We start from the raw sequence: 15,709 nt of genomic DNA on the forward strand, positions 1-15,709 counted from the left end.
TTCATGTGCACTGCAAAAATATCCAGAAAGAAAATATCTGTAAGTTACTGCAGAGCATAGTCCAATACGTTCACAGGAAATATTAAACTGATTTATCAGCTAGATTCCAGTCTACAAAACATGCATAACAGGCAATTTTCAGGGGGTTTATTCATCACTTGGCATGCCAGTAGTACAACTTTGAAAGAAAAAAAAAAAGACACTTAAACATATGGTTCACAGTTTTAAATAACTATGGGGAGACTTTCAACTTGAAAATATATTTAAAAAATAAGTGCATTCATTAGCTAAATAATCCCATCAATGAAAAAAAAATGTCACTACTCCATTATTTATTCTGCTTATAGTTAGATTCATGTTTTTTTCCAATGATAAAAAGAGCTTACAAAATACAAAAGTTTCCAGAAACAGAAATATTCCAAATGCCATGCATGTTAAATCTGTTTTAATATTTCAGGGAATTAATTCATCCCTCATTGCTTTCAACACACAGCCATAATCTATCCACAATGCAGAATGTGCACAAACAAGACCTAAATGTGCATTAATAACAAGCTTCCATTTGTTAGTCATACAAAGAATTTCCTTAGCTACCTCATAATTTTCAGAAATAAGTTTATTGGTAGATATATGTTATTTCAATTCTGCAGTTATTTCATTACTATCATGTCACCATTCTGCATTTCAATATTAGGGAGTGGAGTGTAGAGGCCCTACAGTAATTGCACTCTCCAGGTTGCACATATCTAAACAAATAAAAAAAAATGGAATCATTTAACCTTTTGAAAAATACTCTAATTTATAACTATAAGTTGTCTTGGGTCAACACAAAATGTTTTGTTTTTTTTCCCGTAAGCCTGACTTAATGGCCTTTGGCAGTGTTGAGTCAAGTGCTTTTAATTGTATTTGTAATGCCACTAGCATTAATTTAGTGTTTTTTCATTGTTTTTCTCCCCCAAACAAATCCAACACTTTGCATTATCAAACCATCAACAGTATAACAGTAGCGTAATTTGTTTAAATAAGATGTTACTACAGAACTGTACACCTACATCCTCATTTAATGGGCCTAATAGTGAATTCATGTTGGTGATAACTCCTGGGTGTTACGAACAGCAAGTGGCAGTGGAGCGAGGCTTTCTGTGAAGCTTGACTGTGTCTGTAGGGATGAGGTGGTCCGTTCTTTCATCCACTGCCAACACTCTACGCACTGCCTCCTCAAAGGCCACTGCTACATTGATGGCATCCTTGGCACTGGTCTCATAATAGGGGTAGTCACCATTCTCCTTGCACCACTGCTGCGCCTCCTCGGTAGACACCTGCCTCTCCGTCACATCCACTTTGTTGCCCAGTACTACGAACGGGAACTTCTCTGGCTCCTTGACATCCGCATAGTAGATGAACTCCTTCTTCCAGTTGCCCAAGTTCAGAAAACTCTGGTTATCATCAACACTGAAGGTGAGCAGACAGCAATCAGAGCCACGATAGAAAGGAGTCCTCAGGCTGCGGAAGCGCTCCTGGCCAGCTGTGTCCCAGATCTGGAGGGTAACCTGGTGGCCATCTACCTCCAGGTCCTTGTTGAGGAACTCAACCCCGATGGTGTGGAAAAGGTGTGCATCAAACTTGTTGGTCACGTAGCGATTCATGATGGAACTCTTTCCTACACCACCGTCACCGAGCAGAATGACTTTCAACAAGGATGTCTTTGTTGTCATGGCTATTTACTCCCAAATCCACCACTTTTGAAATAGTTTACCTAGTAGAAAGAGTGTGTGATGGATACTGTTAGTATTTGTACACCATTACACACAAAAAAAAAGTTGCAGCAAGAAGAAGTGTGGTATTGAAAACATATTGTTCTCACCCTAGGTTGATTTTGAGCTCATCCACTGGTCTGGATCATGTGCTGTTAAATCCCAGTCCCTGGTCACATGCTCATTTCTTTAATGTTGAAGAGTCAGGCCATTCAGGTAGCGTTCAGCTAGCTGTAATACAGAGATAAGAGCTCAGTTTTTCTGTTGGCCCGGGACAGCAGGTACACTGCAATAACGTATTATCTGCCACCAAACATGCGATAACGTTACATTAAGATGCAAACAAGGTATTAAAGTTTAGCTTGTAGTTACATGGTACACAATACGAAACATATTTTTAACGTGCTGTAACATAACAGAGTCACCAAGTTGGTACTACCGGCCAGTTAGCCAGTTAGCTGAGCTGGCTATCGTGAAGAAGGAAAACAAGATAACAGCTGGAGTTAGGTTAATGTAGGGTACCAGATCAGCTAGCCTGGTTTTCATGCAGATAAGAGTGTAAGTCACGTACCTCACAGTTAGATCCAGGCAGCTGTTGAATAAAAATAATAAGCCACCAGATAACTTAAATGATCTTAATACATCTGTTTGGCAGCTCCTTCCCTTGGCGTGTCTGGAGGTAACGTCAGGGCTCTCCGTTTCCTGGTAAAGTCTGGCGCTAACGTAGCTAGCTGCTAACAAGCTGGTAACGTCGGGTCATGTGATCTGGTCAGGACGAAACAACCAACGAGCGCCGAGATACGCTCTCAGGCCACCACTACTTATACAACATGTACATTAATATTTTATCACAGCGTACACATGACTCTTAATGTTCAAAATATCACAGACTTTAAAGTCATTCGTGTTTTTGCTTTATTTGAGTGAGATTAGTAAGCCGTAACATCGCTTTATTTTACGGTAGTTAACCGCAACATCTTTGCAGTAGTTAAGCTACACCAACAGAGGGCCACATGTAGCTGTCATCTGTTACCACACAATACTTTTACCCAGTTTGTAGAAACCTGCAGTAGATAATAGGAGTTTGGGGCTCTCGTTTCTTTATATTTTACTAGGAAAATGTGCATTTTTTTAAGGACACTACACCCCCTGCTGGGTTATGCCGGATTTTGTGATAATAGTTCTTTGGGAATAACTTTGTTAAAATTATATTGTATGCTCGTTAATCCGTGTTAGCGTTGTCCGTTTCATAGATGTAACTAAATATATGGGAGTAGATGATGTGTTTTTGTAACTGATTAAAAATGGTTAGGTACAAGGTCTGGACTTAAAATTTGTTTTAAAAAAGTAGCCAGAGCCTGAAGCAAACTGTAAAGAAATTAGTTGCAGCTCAAAACCTTTTGAACATTTGGTACTGTAAAATAATCATCATTATGGAATCTGTACATGGAAAAAAATAAATGATAGGAAGTTAGAAAAAAACATTTAATGTAATAACATGGTATAATAATACAGCAAATCTTACACAATTGTATGCACTGATAGTTTTTTTTTAATTGTTTAAACTAAACAGCCTTCAAAAACGTTGATCAATTAAAATTGCAGATATAATTAACCTAACAATTCACATTACATATTGTGGACTATTAACTTTTTAACTATTAACTTCAGAAATGCATTGTTGCAAACATAACAAAGGTTTAAGCACAATACTGTTGGACCAGACTAACAAAGTTAGCATTTTCACCTTTTCCTGAGATCTGAGTTATCTGTACCATAAAAGATGATTTTGAAAATCACAAAAAAACTATAGCAGGGTGCTTCTATGTAGCAGCTTTGTGATGACATGAATTTCTCTGCACTTAGTTTATGTATTGTTCCCTGTAGACTGTGTGTCTGCACTGAGGGAATAATGGGAAAAAATCCACAAGAAACACACCATAACATGGATAAATGTCAAGGCATATGTTCTTAAAAGACTGGATCCTCTTGACACGTTCCTGATGTCAGCACAACAGTGTCCAGCCCAATCTCACCTCCAAGACCTTTCCCGCGCTGAACTTCAAAGATAACCTGAAACACAAACCGACATACAGTTGTACATTAAGGTTGTTGATCTGAGTAGTAAATTAGTAATGTGATGGCTGCCTTTTCAGAACATCAAAGGAATTTACTTTTTAGGCCAAGATCCCATCATAGCTAGCCACAAGTATTGAAGAAGATTTTAAATATAATGTTCTAAAATGTGTGTAAATGACTTACAGACTCTGGGGCCTTCTCCTTCCAGGTTACTGTGAGAAACTCAGTCTGCCAGCCCTGCTCCCTGCTCTGACTCTGCTCCCATACTGGGTAAACATTGTTGTCCAGCAGTACCCTGAGCGTGCCCACATCAGGGCCAACCACACGGTAGTCAAAGGTAAGGCAGAGGCTGCCATACTGGGACCGGTCACCAAGAAGCAGTTTCAACCTGGCCACATCCTCTTGCTCCCCTACAAGCCCGCTCAAAGCCATGTAGTACTCACCACCTGAGAAGGTTTGTAGCTGATGTAAGTTACAGTATCTGAATGCACAAAAATGAATACCTCTCCTTTGAAAAAGTAACATTCATCAGGTCGTTACCATTGTCATGGTATGCTACACTCCAGTCCATGTCATCAGACTTGTCTTGGATCCATTCGCACGCCCCTTTGTCAAAGTTGCAATCCATGAAATACTCTAGAAAGTAAATGTTAGGAACACATTTTTAAATTAGCTGAGTAGCGATTATACAACAATAACACGTCTTAATATATGCTAAATCATCCAGGTAAGGAAATCCCAGAAAATTAATTCTGTTCATCTGGACGACTTTGGTCTTGAGACTAAAGAAGTCACTTGAATTATTGACAAAACTTTTCTCTCAATGAAAACGCAATGTGATGAACAAAATCAACTTCCTGGGAACAATGAAACATGAACACACTTTTTGATTACCTTCTTGAGCTGGCGCTATGTGGATCTCTTCGACTTCTGTGGCTGGTCCGAACACTGACTCAAAGTCCTCTGATACTGTGTTTAGAGATTAAATTTAAAAAAAAATGGAGTGAATTCATCTTAATATACACATTTAAGCTTTCAGCTATTAGGCATGCCTAAGTTAAACTGGTATTCATTGGTTCAAAAGTTTTGCTCTAAATCCTAAATTCATTTAGATTATACCTTTCAACTTTAGCTGATGGCGTGATTTCCTGATGGATTTTGTATTAGACTTGAACTAGACTAAGATAATGAGTGCAAAAACTGACACAACTCTGATACTACTCTTAAAAAATATGCAATGGAAAGAACTTAATGCATAAATAATACAGCAAAGAGATTTTTCAAGATGACAGGTAGAAAGGGGTTTTTAACCAACAGGTAAAGACCTGCCCTGCTGTCACTCATACCATAAAATGGAGCTACAACTTTAGCATATATCCCCTCCAAGCAATTTAAAGCTCTAGCAGAAAATCACCCCCATGAAATGCAGCCACAGACAGTCTGATGAGTGACAGCTGGGATTATTGAAGCTGCTCAGTCAGAGTAGGCCTGTTTTAGAGAAGTCTAGAGTGCTGATGACAGACCTTCCTACAAGGAGGCAAGTCTGTTTGCACAACAGCTGTTTTGGGGAAAACATAATAAAAGGTTTAGGGGCTTTGTAAATTCCCATCCCGCCTCCCCCTCCACCTGAGGGATGGGGAAGCAGGCCCAGGATGAGTTGTATCCTTGGGCTCTCACATGCCAGCAGACTAACATTCCTCCCTGGAGGTGATGGATGTCTTGGGGCCTGTCTCCTCTTGCTTTCTGAGTTCTTACACAGGCTCTGATCTTTCCATAAAATTCAAGATTATCAGTGAAAGACAACCTCATTCATGGGGATTTGAAGGTTTTAAATGTAAGCTGGTAAGTCTTGATTTTACAGTGTTGGGTTATTATTGGGAATTTACATTCAGTCTGTTGTGACCAATAGTTTAATATAGCAGAGTAAGTAAGAATTCAAGGATTTTGAGAAAAAAAATTAGGTTGACAATTTATTTTATTTATACCAGTATAATCATCATAGTGCCTTTGATCCTTTATAGATAAGTCAGTGAGACTGGGATAACTCTGGGTTTGAGGTTAACAGCAGATCTGAAGCAACACCCCCTTTTCTTCTTTGGTCAAGGCCTTAATCCAGAGCTGCCCTTTCAGACAGTTATTTCAGCTGAAAATCCATAATTACATTCAGATGTCATGTAAACATGAGGGGACAGTCTCTTTTGAATCACACTGAGTTTGTTTAGTCTGTTTATGGTTACTACTTACTTTGCAGACCACCCAGAATAGTGGAACTCATTTATCATAGCGCTGCCAAACAATATGCCCCTTACTGAAAACGTCTCCTCTTGGATTGAGCTGGTTGTCTTCCTCTTCCACCTCTTCCTCTTCTTCCTCAGGAAATCCCTCCTCTTGCGTTCCTTTAGTCGTAGTGCCAACATAGACCTCCCCGTCATAGTCAAAAGGTTGCAGGGGGATGTTGGGAGGTGGCGTTGCGACTGGTTCGAGGATTACATTTTTGATGTCCTCGTCAGTCAGTTTACCTCCCAGAATCCTAGGCTTCACCTGGGAGTCTGGGATGGCTGCAGGCAGGAAGAGGAATCAGAATAGACATATGGCTCTGCAATCATGACTGACAAACATAGTATTTGACTTCAGATGTCTTTCTTGTTTGTCATGTATTTTGCAGATGCAGTTCTTATTTATTATTTCCCTGCAGTGACTTACCAGGCCATTGATAATATGCTTTCCACAGGAGCAGAGCTGTAACAAACTAACATGCTAAGACAACAGATCCTCCTACTGCATGCAGATAAGACATAAGCGGGCACAGCTTAAATTAGTTTCTTAAATGCTCAAGCAATTTACTGTATAAGGCCATGCTGAGGATTTAAGGTCTCAGACTGCGGGTGCTATGGACATACATTTTCAGCCATGAGCAGGGGAGAGAGGTGGGGGAGGTGCTCTTATATATAGACAAGAGGAAGGGATGAGTGAATGGGGTTGCAGGGCAGGGAGTGAATAGCAGAAACAGAGTCTTGGATTCTATACAATCTCACCATTCAGGGAATCATCTGCACTGCCTTTTTCTCCATCCCACGAACTCTGATAAAACGGCTTAACTACAGAAAATAAAGGCATTTTCATTTACGCAGAAAGCCCTGACCTCTTTTTTGTTATTTGGCTGCATGAGATTTCACCTGTTATTATCTGGGTCTGGTTCAAAGAGTACAGCACTATCTTTATTTCTCCTTTTTCAGTTGGCTAGCTACAATGCAGTGTCGTATTTACACAGGTGTGTTTTCAATCTGTGCCTCTCTGGTGTTAACATCTGTGAAGAGGAGGGGAGTCTGAAGGCAGGAAACTAGCCTTGGCAGGACTGCTGTTTGCAGATGTTTAAAGAGTCCAAATGAAATATGTGGCTGTAAAACTTCTCCTGACCTACCTGACTGATTACCCTCGTCTGTTTTTTAAATCAAGCGTGAATGCCTTAATTTGACAAATCTCAGTAGAAATGAAAGGCTTTGCTAAAATTATTTTATTCGTAATTCTCTGCAGCGAATCTCGGATCTCACCAGAGCATTCAAAGCCATTGCCTCTGAAGCCAGACTTGCACCTGCACCTGTAGGATCCTTGAGTGTTCACACAGACAGCGTGGTGGCTGCACTTGTGGGTGCCGGCTGCACACTCATCAAGGTCTGGAATTGGAAGAAGCCTATTTGTACCTTTAGGAATTGAAGTGAGGAGATGACTCCCCTTAATGATCATGTATACCTTACCTACACAGTCATATTTGCCGTTGACATATTTCAGATCGTAGCCTTCCTGACACTTGCAGTAGTAGCTGCCAAAGGTGTTCACACATTGTCTGTTGTATGGGCAGAGGTTCTTCCCAGTTACACACTCATCAATATCTAAAGAGAAACAAAGCAGGAGAAAAAATAAAGAGCCCATGTTTTTTATAATTATCAAGAGTTCTGTAGTCTTGTGAAAAAACTAAGTACACCCTTACCGATTCCATAAAAATCAAGAGGGTAACTAGCAGCCAAAGGCTGTTAATCAAATGCACTTAATTAATTGTTCATCACTAAATGTGACCACTGATATAAAAGCAGATGGTTTAGCAGTTTGCTGGTCTGGACCATTCAGGTGTGTGTGTTAACAGAATGTCCCTGTTTTCTTAAGAGTGGATGTTCAAGCAAATTTACCCCAAGATCAGATGGTTCAATGTAGGAGAAACTGCAAAACACCCAAGAGCTACAGGTCTCACTGAGCATGTTAAATGTTAAAGTTCATAACATTAAAATGAGAAAAAGACTAAATAGATATGGCTTGTTTGGGATGGCTGCCAAGAAAAAACACCTTCTCTCTAAAAAGAACATGGCAGCACAGTTTAGGTTTAAAACAAACCACAAGACATCTGGAATAATCTTATTTGGACAGATCAGACAAAAGTGAACATATTTGGTTATAATGCATAGTGCTATTTTTCGTGAAACCTAACCATAGCATACAAGCTCAAAGGCTCCATACCAACTGCTAAGCACAATGGTGGAGGGGTGATGACTTGGGATTTTTTGCAATCATTTGCCCTGGGCAAAAGGGAATCATTGAGTTGACCATGAACTCCACTGTATACCAAAGTATTCTAGAGTCAAAGGTGAGGGCATCTGCCGACAGCTAAAGATTAGCTAAAACTGGGTCATGCAACGGGACAGTGATCCTTAGCACAGCAGCAAATCTACAACAAAACGTCTGAAACAGAAAAGAATCAACGTGTTGCAATGGCCCATTTAAAGTCAATCTACATGAAATTTTGAGTGATCTTAAGAGATCAGTGCAAAAACAGAAGCAACATTGCAAAGAAGAGTAGCAAATTTCTCCACAATGATGTGAGAGATTGCTAAAATCATACGAAAAAAGCCACTTAATAATGGGGCATACTTAGTTTTTCAAAGCTGCATAGAGTCCTTCGAAAACCTTTTCACATGCAGTCATATCCAGTACCTTCTGGTCAATAACACTTCCTCTTCGCTATTTGCTTTGCCAGGGGTGTGTTACCAGTTATTTCTATAGATTTAGTTACTGTTTTTGGGGCTTTATCATTTTGATAATCGTAAATAGGAACTCTCAAAGCCTTGTAGCATTGCTGAATTGTGTTTGATTAGGAGCTCAGCAAGCAGCTAAGCAGCAGTCTGTGGTGAATAAGCATATAATTATTAACAGCTCAACATAACAGGACATATGCACAAGAAGGGTTTTATTTTAAATTGTAATAGTAATTAATGTAAAACCTCATTCCCCAAAATTCAGGCAAGTGTGCAAAATTGAACTAAAAGCAAAATGTTTTACATTAGATTTTTTATACCCTATGTTTAATCAAATATAGGGCATAGACATTCTGCAAATTATTTGCAATTCTATTCTGCTTTTGCTTACATTTGACAAATGATTGTCTTTTACTGCTATGGCTTAAAATGTTTCTACTATATTTGTGGTTAGCAACTGAAAGTGTGGACCTAAAGCCAGTTGGGGTCTATAAAGTATATGGAATGTCACATTGAATACAATCAGGATAAATGTGTCTCATCAGAATTCATTTTTTGTACAGTACATGTGGTAAAAATAGAATTTGGCTGCTTTTGGAATAGAAAGTATGTTTTTGTTGTAAATCTGTTTCTGAATGTGTTGCATTCGTGGCAGTCGTGAAATTTAATGCCGCTGAACTTGTATATGACCTCCCCTGTGTGATCATGACAGACTGGTGCAGCCACAGCTCAAGCAGTTTTGTTGGAAGATATATAACTAAATTGCATTCAGTTGATTTACAAGCAAAACATGCCAAAACCATGTAATATAATCCTCACACAGTGTGTCCAGTATGCAGTTACCTTCAATCTGTGTGACATAGAAAGAGTCTCTGTGTTTCTTATTTCATATAAAGGCTGTTGCCTCATATAACACATTGTTTGTATAAGACTAACTTCTTAAAACATTCATTTTTCTGCACGTATGATCTGTTACCGCTCACCTACACAAGTTCTTCCATCCTGCCCCAGTTGCAGCCCTGCAGATGGGCAGAGGCATTGAATCTCTCCTTGTACTTCCTCACAGCCATACTGACAGTGAGCAAGTGCACAGGTCCTAGAATCTACATGTCCAAACACAAAATAACACAAATTATCAGATATGCATCCTGATATGCAGCTGTTCTCTGCATTTCCACTCAGTGTATGTATCCACATTGGGACTCACTGGCACAGGATCCGTCGGCCATTAAGGTGTATCCGTTGAGACAGTAGCATTTGTAACTCCCATAGGTGTTCATGCAGCGATGCTCACATGGACGAGGTTTCAGGCCGCACTCATTCAGGTCTAAGAATAAGAAAGATCTTTACTTTTTGTAAAGCAATCAATCGAGCAGATAAACATTTTCTTTCTGGAAAAGTCAATCCTTCCATAAATTAGTCTGTGTACCCGGTTTGCTTTCCAGACATTATTTAATGACCTCAAATACCCACCTTGATTACATGTCTTTCCGGAGTATCCTGGAAAACACTTGCATTTGTTGGGGCCAACGCACTCTCCGTGCTTGCACCCGTGCTCACACTGGGCTGGTAAAACATTTAAGATGAAGAAAATACCACCAGAAATATCAGTGGTGGAAAATGATGGATTGCAGTCAAAACCACAAATTTCTATTGTACAGGCAAGGTTTTTAAATCTAGAATGTAATTTCCTCCACATTTTTGGGGGTTAGAAAAATATCCCCCATGAAAAGACTAACAATAGTCAGGATACAGTTTTTTGGCAGTAAAGCTTGTTCTCTCTAAATATTTGTTTATTGAGAAAGCTTTTCGTGTTAGTTTAAATGTCTCAGCCTGCTTGCTTTTTAAGTGCCTTAATGATTTTTATCTTACTGATTATAAACTGGCCTTTGAATGCATACTGTTCTTACCCTCACACTGCCCTTTACTGTTTTTCCTCCAGCCATAGCAACACTCCAGTCTCCTACCATAGCGACACACACCTGGTTGGTTTCCAGTAAGGACTTGCCTGTAGTGCCTTTGCAGAGGAAAAAGAGAAGTCAAAGGTAAGATATATACAGTGGGGCAAAAAAGTATTTAGTCAGCCACCGATTGTGCAAGTTCCCCCACTTAAAACGATGACAGAGGTCAGTAATTTGCACCAGAGGTACACTTCAACTGTGAGAGACAGAATGTGAAAAAAAAAAATCCATGAATCCACATGGTAGGATTTGTAAAGAATTTATTCGTAAATCAGGGTGGAAAATAAGTATTTGGTCACCTCAAACAAGGAAAATCTCTGGCTCTCACAGACCTGTAACGTCTTCTGTAAGAAGCTTTTCTGTCCCCCACTCGTTACCTGTATGAATGGCACCTGTTTGAACTCATCATCTGTATAAAAGACACCTGTCCACAGCCTCAAACAGTCAGACTCCAAACTCCGCCATGGCCAAGACCAAAGAGCTTTCGAAGGACACCAGGAAAAGTATTGTAGACCTGCACCAGACTGGGAAGAGTGAATCTACAATAGGCAAGCAGCATGGTGTGAAAAAATCAACTGTGGGAGCAATCATCAGAAAATGGAAGACATACAAGACCACTGATAATCTCCCACGATCTGGGGCTCCACGCAAGATCTCATCCCGTGGGGTCAAAATGATCATGAGAACGGTGAGCAAAGATCCCAGAACCACACGGGGGGACCTGGTGAATGACCTGCAGAGAGCTGGGACCAAAGTAACAAAGGTCACCATCAGTAACACACTACAACGGCAGGGAATCAAATCCCGCAGTGCCAGACGTGTTCCGCTGCTGAAGCCAGTGCATGTCCAGGCCCGTCTGAAGTTTGCCAGAGAGCACATGGATGATACAGCAGAGGATTGGGAGAATGTCATGTGGTCAGATGAAACCAAAGTAGAACTTTTTGGTATAAACTCAACTCGTCGTGTTTGGAGGACGAAGAATACTGAGTTGCATCCCAAGAACACCATACCTACTGTGAAGCATGGGGGTGGAAACATCATGCTATGGGGCTGTTTTTCTGCCAAGGGGACAGGACGACTGATCCGTGTTAAGGACAGAATGAATGGGGCCATGTATCGTGAGATTTTGAGCCAAAACCTCCTTCCATCAGTGAGAACTTTGAAGATGAAACGAGGCTGGGTCTTCCAACATGACAATGATCCAAAACACACCGCCCGGGCAACAAAGGAGTGGCTCCGTAAGAAGCATTTGAAAGTCCTGGAGTGGCCTAGCCAGTCTCCAGACCTCAACCCCATAGAAAATCTGTGGCGGGAGTTGAAAGTCCGTGTTGCTCGGCGACAGCCCCAAAACATCACTGCTCTCGAGAAGATCTGCATGGAGGAATGGGCCAAAATACCAGCTACTGTGTGTGCAAACCTGGTAAAGACCTATAGTAAACGTTTGACCTCTGTTATTGCCAACAAAGGTTATGTTACAAAGTATTGAGTTGTATTTTTGTTATTGACCAAATACTTATTTTCCACCCTGATTTACGAATAAATTCTTTACAAATCCTACCATGTGGATTCATGGATTTTTTTTTTTCACATCCTGTCTCTCACAGTTGAAGTGTACCTCTGGTGCAAATTACTGACATATATATATATATATATATATATATATATATATATATATATATATATATATATATATAGCAAATTAAGCCTTTAAACAAAATCTCATGTCAGGAAGCAAAAAAATAAAATGAAAAATAAAACCCCCACTGATTATGAATTTAGGTTATTATAGAATCATGTTTAATTAGGCCCACACACACTAACTGAGATGTCTCAATTGCAGGCATTCTGGCATCCACTTTTAATTATGGTCCAAACAACAAGCAACCTAAATAAAGTGTCTCCTCACAAGGCTTGCTTAGCACTAGAAGCTGGGCTCCCCATGGTGCAACAGCCAGCTGACAGGATGTAGGCTACAGATGGAGAAAAACATACTAATCAGACACTGGCACCCTCACACTATATTTCCTCCTTTTAAAAATCGGCTTTGATCTTTGTCTTGTTTCTGGAGGCTGATGCATATCAACTGGAAGGTTATTCTGACTTGTGGTTAAAGAGTCAGCGGTGTGCTCAAAATAACCTGTGGTACATATAGATTACATTGCATGTGTACATTTTAACTTGTAAATTCGATTAACATTTCTACCATAACTTAGTTGAGCAAGTGATTCCAAAAATAGCAGAATCTTGCATTCAAATCTGACTGCACCTTTCAGCATCGTTAGCTTTGCTTTTAGGCTGACAGCCAAACGCTTAAATCCCAGGCAGGACAAGAGGAATCCGTGTCTTTATAGAAATCAACCAGAATAGCCCACAGGAGACGGTCTCCTAAGAGAGACAGGTGCTCTTCAGTTATTAACAGTTGCTGTGCCATATTTAGAAGTTGCACTCTCTTAGTCTTCTGTTAGCAGGGGCAAGGTTGTGTGTACATATTTTCAAAATAACAGTTTCGACTGTTAAAGGTTTATGTATATTCTACACTGCAAAATAGAGGGATTTGTGTTATTCCTTAAGCCCCACTTAAAATAACAGTGTGTGGAGAAACTAATATTCCAGTTGTTAGAGATTCCACCTTTTTTAAGAGGAAGCAGGTTGAATTGTATATTATCCGATACTATAATTAACATTGCTGTGTTATTTTTGGCATTCAGCCTTCCTGAAATGTGATTGGAATTCTTTGGTACGTAAACATCTGTCTGACATCATACTTTAACTTATTTTTGAATCTTGACTTAGCAAAGTTTTCACCTGCTGCAGATTTTTCAGAGTAGAAGCACACCATACAACATCACACGGCCTGTTGCTCGACTTGATTGACTTACCTATAGGCGTCTGTGCTACCAGCAGAGATGTGGAGCAGGAGAAAAAGAGCACCGACCAAAGTAAGTGGCTGCATGTCTGTCACAGTGAGCAGCCGTAACGCCTTGTTTCCCACGGGGCTGACTTTGGTTGCTCTGCGTTCTGACTATTCCTCCCAGGGGGATTACGCTCATTAAATTGCCTAGACAGAAACAAGTCTCAGTTTTTCACAAGACACACCAGATTTCATGTATTTCCAGAGTGCAAAGTCAAAATCTCCTCTAGGGAAAAAATATCTCTGTCATACTCTTTTCAATGCTGTTGCTATACTCTGTGCCCCATGATTTGCTTCTCTTTCTTCTGCACTGAAATTCCAGAGGTTGGCTGTCACTGTGAAATGACACTGGACTGAGACGGATGAGGTGGTGACTTCTGGAGGTAGGAGTGGGTTTGTAAGGGGGGTGGGGAAAATGTTAAGGGGTAATCCTTTCTTTACTCAAACCCTGCAGAAGCTCAAATGAAAAAAAAGAAAAGAAAATCAAATGAACTTTATTTTTCTTTTCCTTGATGAATTTTACGTGCATTAGCTGCTTTTTATGATTCTGTTTTATTTAATAATCAACTGTATCAAATAACTGTCAAACTCAGACATGCACAGGCTTGTGCTTAGCAGCTCTGTACCCTTTGGTGTCTTGCTCTCAGGTAGCACATAAAGCTTTGCTCTCTCACACACGTTTATTTCAAGTTCAGCCATAAAAGTGTTTAATGAGTTTGCACACTCTCAGGGTACGCTCTAACATCTGGTCCTGCTCGTCTGCTTGCTTGGAAATGAAAAGGTCTTGTTCCTTTTGGAGCTTCAGGCTTTAGTTTACATTTGTTGTTGAAATTCATTTGAGGGGGTTTGTTTTTCTTGTAAATCCAAAATCTGCTTTATTTACACTTTAGATTTTTGCTCAGAGTCACATCGGGGAAAGAGGTTTAACATGATTTGAAAATTGCAATGGAAATAGCTTTCAGATGAGAAGGAAGTGTGCAGTTAAATACTGTGGTCGAACAATAGAAGCCTGTGATTATTTTTCCAGACATTTGGTACTCATGTCAGGAGGGAGAAACGTTTCAGCTTGCTAAATAGATGTTATAGCTCGTTTAGCTTGCATAGAGAGAAGGGTAAAATAAATTCAGTCTGGACTCTCCAGTTGTTGCATAGATTTATTATGAAAATAATAAACATTCATGGTAAGCGTGGCTGTTTAACATAGACATATCTATGTAAACAACAATCCATTACAGAGTAGAGGATACGCAAGATTAACAAGAGGCCAAGTAGCAATGCTGGATAGGAACCAGTACAGTTTTTCATACATATTCTTCATCATTCCTCATCATTTATCATTCTTCTTCTTCTTCTTCTTCTTCTTCTTCAACAGTCTTCTTCTTTATTGCTGTATAGGGGAAAAAAAAGGCTTGAAATTTGGCACACTGATGGCGTCCCCTGATTGTGATCAATTCCACAAAGTTCAGTCCAAGTATGATGAATAAGCTTGATGGATGATCAGTTACAATCTGGAACTGACTGCTTAGAGTAGAAGACCTGGCAGTTTGCTCCAGTGGATACAGTAGTTAATGATTAGACCTTGTCCAATAACACACACTCTCACACACACACTGCCTTTCATTTGTAGTGTGAAATGTGACTCTAAATGTGACTCACATGTCAGGCATGTAGGCCATGCGTGCTATACAGGACATTAGCGCTATTTCTTTGGTGCTGTTCTGTTGACTCTGTGTTTAATTTGATAAAGCGGGCATTTCCGTGACAACAGCGCCCTCACCTGTCTTGGCAAAAACTCTGAAGTTTAGCCCAAGACACCAAATTAATCTAGTGGAAGTTTAGGGGCTGAAATTTTAAACACTTCTCTGAAAAGCTGGATGTGAATATATTTATCATGAAAAACACAGGAGAGAGAGAAAAAACAAAAACACATAAAATGCTTCATTTGTGTTTGGTAAATAAAACACACCACGCTGTTACATA

General features: G+C 39.9%; 2 protein-coding genes and 1 long non-coding RNA gene across 5 annotated transcripts; 1 reads left to right on the forward strand and 2 right to left on the reverse strand.

Annotated features, from left to right (window-relative positions):
- Window positions 1–132: 132 nt before the first annotated feature.
- On the reverse strand, window positions 133–2,529 carry rab9a (RAB9A, member RAS oncogene family). The gene is made up of 3 exons (XM_086267106.1): window positions 2,326–2,529; window positions 1,865–1,985; window positions 133–1,756 (listed from the first exon to the last, which is right to left on the reverse strand). Exon 3 carries the CDS (start codon window positions 1,713–1,715, stop codon window positions 1,107–1,109), a length of 609 nt encoding a protein of 202 aa, XP_086123232.1. The 5' UTR covers window positions 1,716–1,756; window positions 1,865–1,985; window positions 2,326–2,529; the 3' UTR covers window positions 133–1,106.
- A 713-nt stretch (window positions 2,530–3,242) lies between these two features.
- egfl6 (EGF-like-domain, multiple 6) lies at window positions 3,243–14,094 on the reverse strand. Of its 3 annotated transcripts, XM_086267995.1 has the most exons (14): window positions 13,982–14,094; window positions 13,698–13,876; window positions 10,768–10,874; window positions 10,331–10,423; window positions 10,065–10,184; window positions 9,841–9,960; window positions 7,589–7,723; window positions 7,385–7,507; window positions 6,869–6,931; window positions 6,143–6,391; window positions 4,728–4,802; window positions 4,374–4,469; window positions 4,017–4,279; window positions 3,243–3,827 (listed from the first exon to the last, which is right to left on the reverse strand). In XM_086267995.1, the coding sequence occupies exons 2-14, from the start codon at window positions 13,769–13,771 to the stop codon at window positions 3,726–3,728; spliced, it is 1,620 nt and encodes a 539-aa protein (XP_086124121.1). In that variant the 5' UTR covers window positions 13,772–13,876; window positions 13,982–14,094; the 3' UTR covers window positions 3,243–3,725. The 3 variants fall into 3 exon arrangements, with proteins under 3 accessions (XP_086124121.1, XP_086124120.1, XP_086124122.1); XM_086267994.1 differs by having other exon boundaries at window positions 13,698–14,067; XM_086267996.1 differs by lacking the exon at window positions 6,869–6,931 and having other exon boundaries at window positions 13,698–14,067.
- Window positions 4,073–14,119, forward strand: LOC147311509 (uncharacterized). Its single transcript, XR_015125547.1, has 4 exons — window positions 4,073–4,287; window positions 10,800–10,902; window positions 13,633–13,757; window positions 14,052–14,119. It is a non-coding gene; the product is annotated as an uncharacterized LOC147311509 (long non-coding RNA).
- The last annotated feature ends 1,590 nt before the right edge of the window (window positions 14,120–15,709 follow it).

Source organism: Aulonocara sp. 'chitande type north' Nkhata Bay, linkage group LG16 (assembly GCF_057382095.1).
Source record: "Aulonocara sp. 'chitande type north' Nkhata Bay isolate Kocher_YH1m ecotype deep benthic linkage group LG16, A_spYH_male_GT1.1, whole genome shotgun sequence".
NCBI lineage: Eukaryota > Metazoa > Chordata > Actinopteri > Cichliformes > Cichlidae > Aulonocara > Aulonocara sp. 'chitande type north' Nkhata Bay.

Excerpts from the sequence above, each read along its gene's own strand:
- rab9a (XM_086267106.1), bottom strand. The coding sequence starts at position 1,715 with ATGACAACAAAGACATCCTTGTTGAAAGTCATTCTGCTCGGTGACGGT.
- egfl6 (XM_086267995.1), bottom strand. The coding sequence starts at position 13,771 with ATGCAGCCACTTACTTTGGTCGGTGCTCTTTTTCTCCTGCTCCACATC. Across the intron at positions 7,724-9,840 it reads GGATGGAAGAACTTGTGTAG|ATATTGATGAGTGTGTAACT; the intron begins GTGAGCGGTAAC and ends GTTTCTCTTTAG. Across the intron at positions 4,470-4,727 it reads CATAGCGCCAGCTCAAGAAG|AGTATTTCATGGATTGCAAC; the intron begins GTAATCAAAAAG and ends TTTACTTTCTAG.